At 37.1% G+C, this 4,999-nt stretch overlaps 1 protein-coding gene across 1 annotated transcript; it reads right to left on the bottom strand.

The window, feature by feature from the left end:
• Positions 1-936: 936 nt before the first annotated feature.
• Positions 937-4,497, bottom strand: LOC108202678 (probable nucleoredoxin 1). Its single transcript, XM_017371193.2, has 4 exons — positions 4,275-4,497; positions 2,692-3,171; positions 2,106-2,585; positions 937-1,843 (listed from the first exon to the last, which is right to left on the bottom strand). The coding sequence occupies exons 1-4, from the start codon at positions 4,377-4,379 to the stop codon at positions 1,154-1,156; spliced, it is 1,755 nt and encodes a 584-aa protein (XP_017226682.1). The 5' UTR covers positions 4,380-4,497; the 3' UTR covers positions 937-1,153.
• Between the last annotated feature and the right edge of the window lie 502 nt (positions 4,498-4,999).

Here is a 4,999-nt window from a genome sequence, read left to right as displayed (position 1 = left end):
GGAGAGCTGGAAAATATAGCGGAAGATTTTTGGAAGCGAGGTACAATGAAGAGATCAGTTATGCTTATGAGGGAGACGTGGAATCTGGATTGGACAACGTAGATTCAAGTCCAGGAGAGGAGTTCTTTAAGAATAAACCTAAGAAGTTAGCGAATGCTGCTAAAGATGACGCGAAAAGTAATGCTAAGAAAGGAGAACAAGACATGTCTACAGGTTCGAAAAGTGAGAGTGCTCATAATGGGCAGTCTAAGGAAGTGGAATCAGTTGAAGATGATGCGAACAGTAATGCTCCTGACAGAAACTTGAAAGCTGGAGGTTTCGAAGAGGGACCTTCAAGATCAAAAGATGAGATGACTCGGAACGCGAGAGCTACTAAGAAAGGGAAGCGCTAGAGCTGCAGAACAGCAGAACAGAACAAGTATCTTGTATCAGTTTAGGCCTGTGTGCATTCTATTGTTAGGTTTATCAAGGTTTGTTTCGATTTTTTCATATTTACATGACTAATGTAAGAGATTCTCAAATCATCAAATGCAACCAAAATTTACAATGATAACTGTATGCTGCACAACTCCTCTCTTGCAATCAAAAATTGACAATGATCCCTGCAGTATACCATACAATCACCACTCGACTCGCCACACCAAATTGAGTTAAGTTTTAAACATAGCAGTATAAAATAAGAATACCAGGAGATCTCTGTCGTGATACTGTGAAGAAGGTTCAGTATCTGTATAGAGCTATATAAAAAGGCTTCAGTGACACAATAGATGAATCTAAAGGGATAGGCAAATTTTAGAAGGCAGATCTATGTAGCAATGTCAATGCAGCTACCCAAAAGAATTAACGACAAAAAAACGCAACGCTCAATGTGTAATATTCTGATCTGTGAGATTCATGGATGACGCATATAGAGAATAGGGTTGTCGAATACAGAAATACACGAAGAACTATAAATACCAAACATAAACCTTGTAACTTAAGTAATAGTACAGGGTTTTGTGATAACCAAACATAACCATTATAACTTAGGTAATATAGTACATGCTTTTGTTATGCAAACAAATCATGTATCAAATCTCAATAACTCACAAGCATTTATTATGGATAAAGTAAGAAGGCAAGGTAAAGATATGACAGGATGGGAAACAAACTTTTAAGCTTTGAAGCAAACATCTCCATCACAAACCCATCCTTCTTTGGACTTCTCTTCATTCTTGATATCATCCTCCTCGGCTTTAGCAGCAGCAGCATCCATGTTGTCCTTGTCTTCTTCCAAAGCACATTTTGGATGAAGATCAAAGTTGCATTCTTCACAGTTGAATGCCCAAATATGTCCTTCCTCGTTGCACTTATCACAAACGTAAATCCGTGAACGGGTGAGAACCAGCTCATGTTCGTCGTGAAGTTTATGCTTCACCTTCTCAGGCCACCCCTTTGCCATCTCATCGTGCTCTGCCTCAATTTCTTTTAACCGCTGCTCTGTGAAGGGATAAGCTTCAGCGCCATGAAGCATAACAAGGTCCCTAGCTTCTGTTGTGACGGTTTTCCCGGATGGCCCCAGTGCCACTAACTTGGGAATGCCACGGACCTTAAACAGACCACTTAATGATGCCTTCCTTGTGTCACCAAATGGAAGTGCCAACCATGGCATTCCAGAAAAGTACTCGTCAAAGGAAGTTTGATCTCTGTCACTGGAGATGAAGATTAATTCAAAGGCAGCATCCTTTGACTTTATCTTGTGGTACACTTCAATAAGTTTTGGTGTGAAAGCACGACATGGAGGACACCAGTGCGCAGAGAAATAGAGTAGGATATTTTTCCCAACAAGATCAGACACAGGAACCTGCAAGAGGAAATTTCAATAGTAATTTAAATATAGCTTTCTTCTCGAAAAGTTACATTATTTAAAAAAACTTGGCAAAGATATGTTATAGCTTTCGGCTCCCCATTTTTTCTTCCTTGGACTGAAATGGTGACTAGGAAGTCTGTGCATCACCAATTTTTTTAAAGTTCAGTATGCAACATCTACAGCTTATACCAAACAACAAATATATTCATAGTATAGAAAGTATAAACAGAAAATGGATAAATTTTATGAAACTCACCTTGACTCCATCTTTTGCGATTACGAAATCTTGCGCTCCTGAAACCAGAATAGACTCCAATGTTTGCTTTTCTTGCTTAGCCTTCTCTATCTCATCAAGCTCAAGAAACCTCTTAGGGGTAAAAGGGTATGCCAAGATCCCATGTTCTTCGATCGCCTCAGCCACATTTGGATGGAGAGTCTTCCCATCTGGCCCTAAGATGACAAGAGTGGGTAAGGTTGAAAGCTCGAAGTACCTAATCAGTTTCTCACAGCTTTTGTCCTTGAAAGGCAAGGAAAGCCAAGGGGCACCTTGCAGCCCTTCTTTAAATGATTCTTCATCATCATCAAGAGAGATAGTCACAATTTCAAAGCTCTCCCCTTTCTCTTTCAGTTCTTTATAAACTTGGACAAGCTTTTCAGTGAAGACAGCAGAGACCCTGTATGATGCCAATGAGAAATAGAGACCTATAGTTTTCCCTTCAAGCTCAGCAATAGGTACCTATAGTTTTTTCAAGATGAAACAAGATATAAAATCAATTTGGTTAGCAAGAATTACGTTAATTGAAGCTTGCAAGCATGTAAGAACTCTAAGCATTTTAACTCACTGTATTTCCATCAGCTGAAAGAACAAAGTCCCGAGACCGTGAAACTAAAAGGGAACTCAAGGATTGGTTCCTCTTAGCTTCTTCTTCCTGCTCCTTGAGTTCTTTCAGATGCTGTGAGGTAAAAGGGTACCCTTCGGCTCCATAATCACCAATAATCGAAACCCCTTCATCGCTCAAAAGTTTCCCACACTCGTCTAGTAAAACAAGGTGTGGAATCCCGTTCACCTTAAATAAGTCGTTTAACTTAGCACGAGTGTCAGAATCCGAAAAGGGAACAGCAACCCAAGGCATCTTGGAGAAATACTCGTTAAATGACTGATCATCTTCATCAGCTGAAACAAATACAACCTCGAACCCTCCCTTTGCAGATACCTCATTGTACACATCAACCAACTTCGGAGTGAAACGCTGACATGGACCACACCACGATGCTGAGAAGTATAAACCAACTGTCTTCCCTTTCAACCCATCGACTTTAACCTAAAATCACAGAAGCAATTGTCAACTCCTAAATTTATACTTTCTGCTCTTAAATTAAAATCCCACCAATCCTTCTATCAAATTTCACTACACGGACTACAAAATGTCATCAACATACTCTATTAACTAGAGGACTCCAATTCCAGCATATATGATATAACTCTATCAATTTATCATAATAATCATATTAATAACAGTAATCACAGACTCTGACACCTCAAACGAAATACTCAAATACATAGCATCTCTAAATTACAAGCACCGCGACAACTACACGAAGGCAAAAACAGATTATACTCCCTCAACTCACCTATGCATTCAGTCCTCAACTCACCTAAATCTCATCACACTACATCAGTTTCAGAGCAGGGCAAGGGCAGCAAAAAGCAATTACAAGTGTGAATAATCCTAAAAAATGGAACACGAAGCAGAATCCAATAAAGTACAGTAAAGTACTATATAGCTGGTACCAATTCAGGGGGCGTCCGGATGATACATGGGAATGAAGGATAGGGGAATAAGTATCTCAAGGAGTGTGGAAGGAATGATTTACCATCAAGTCGGAATAGGATTCTCATTCCATACCACAAAATGCCTAATCCAAACACCAACACATGAATTTGAGATTCCGATACCCGTTAACTGGACTCATTAACCATGAACCAAACGCCTTCTCAGTTTCATAAATGTATCCGCACTTCTAAATTCTAATCACCCTCAGCAACATCAGAATGATCTTAGCTTTATAATCAAATTAACACTACACCTTAATATTACCATAATAATCATATTAACCCAATTATTAAAAAAATAAAGTTAAAATTCACCCTACATTAATATATTAACATCTCAAACCTTCAACAAATTGATCATACCATTTTAAAAAAATCCATAACTAAAAAATTTTAATCACAAATTATTTATTTTTTAACAGAATCTCTGAGATAAGCCAGAATCGAACACCGAACCAGGGCTGTTACAGAATTAAACACATAGATACTTTAAAAATAGAAAAAAATGTAAATAAACAGATAATCACGAATAAACATGTATGTAATTCTGTAATAAAACCAAACATCTTAGATTAAGTAAGATCAAGTTACCTGATCACCGGAGTTTCGGACGAGGTAATCTCTTGTCGGAGAAGACAGGAGAGACAGAACATCGTGCGAGTCGGAGGCTTCTAGAACCTCGTTAGATGCCGCCATTTTGTTTTAATTTTTGCAGTGAAAAGAATTAATTGGAATGATTAAAGAGTGAGATTAAAGCTAAAAGAAGCTTGTGGAGACTACGAGAGAAATGATGGGGAATATATAGAGGGCGATAGTCTTGGGGGTTAAGGCAAATTTTGTAGTATGACAAATATGTACACGAAGTTGGTTGTATTTTACGGTTAAATTTTGATAAATGAATATGTTGGATAGAATCTATTCATTGTGATAATATTGAAAATAAATTATTAATAATGATCGGATTTTGGATTTATAATATAGATAAGAATCCCTAAAAAAAACCATTGTTTTCGCTGTTTCTTTCATCTTTTGTCTAGTCGTATGAATTTTCATCAATTTTTTTGAATTATTTAAAATCAAACAAGCACCTTGAAATATGATTTCAATCAGTATAAGTTGGTTATTGGAGTGGGTTTAATATATGTAGTTGGTCACCGAACTAAAAATAGTATCAAGATGGTCCTTAAAATGACAATAAATATCAAACAACTACCTTGAAATATCATTTCAATCAGCAAAAATATTATTTATAAAATTTTACCAATTATTTTTAAATGTTATCACAACCAATTAAAAGGTTATGACTTATAGTATTC

The sequence above is a fragment of the Daucus carota genome, chromosome 9 (assembly GCF_001625215.2).
Source record: "Daucus carota subsp. sativus chromosome 9, DH1 v3.0, whole genome shotgun sequence".
NCBI lineage: Eukaryota > Viridiplantae > Streptophyta > Magnoliopsida > Apiales > Apiaceae > Daucus > Daucus carota.
Note: the sequence above shows the minus strand (reverse complement) of the source record. Positions and strands in the feature narration are given on the sequence as shown.

Bases quoted from the DNA above. Each gene is read 5' to 3' on its own strand.
- LOC108202678 (XM_017371193.2), bottom strand. From the start codon at position 4,379: ATGGCGGCATCTAACGAGGTTCTAGAAGCCTCCGACTCGCACGATGTT. The intron at 3,172-4,274 runs GTAACTTGATCT...CTGTGATTTTAG, and splicing joins TCCGAAACTCCGGTGATCAG to GTTAAAGTCGATGGGTTGAA. The intron at 2,586-2,691 runs GTGAGTTAAAAT...AAAAAACTATAG, and splicing joins TTTCAGCTGATGGAAATACA to GTACCTATTGCTGAGCTTGA.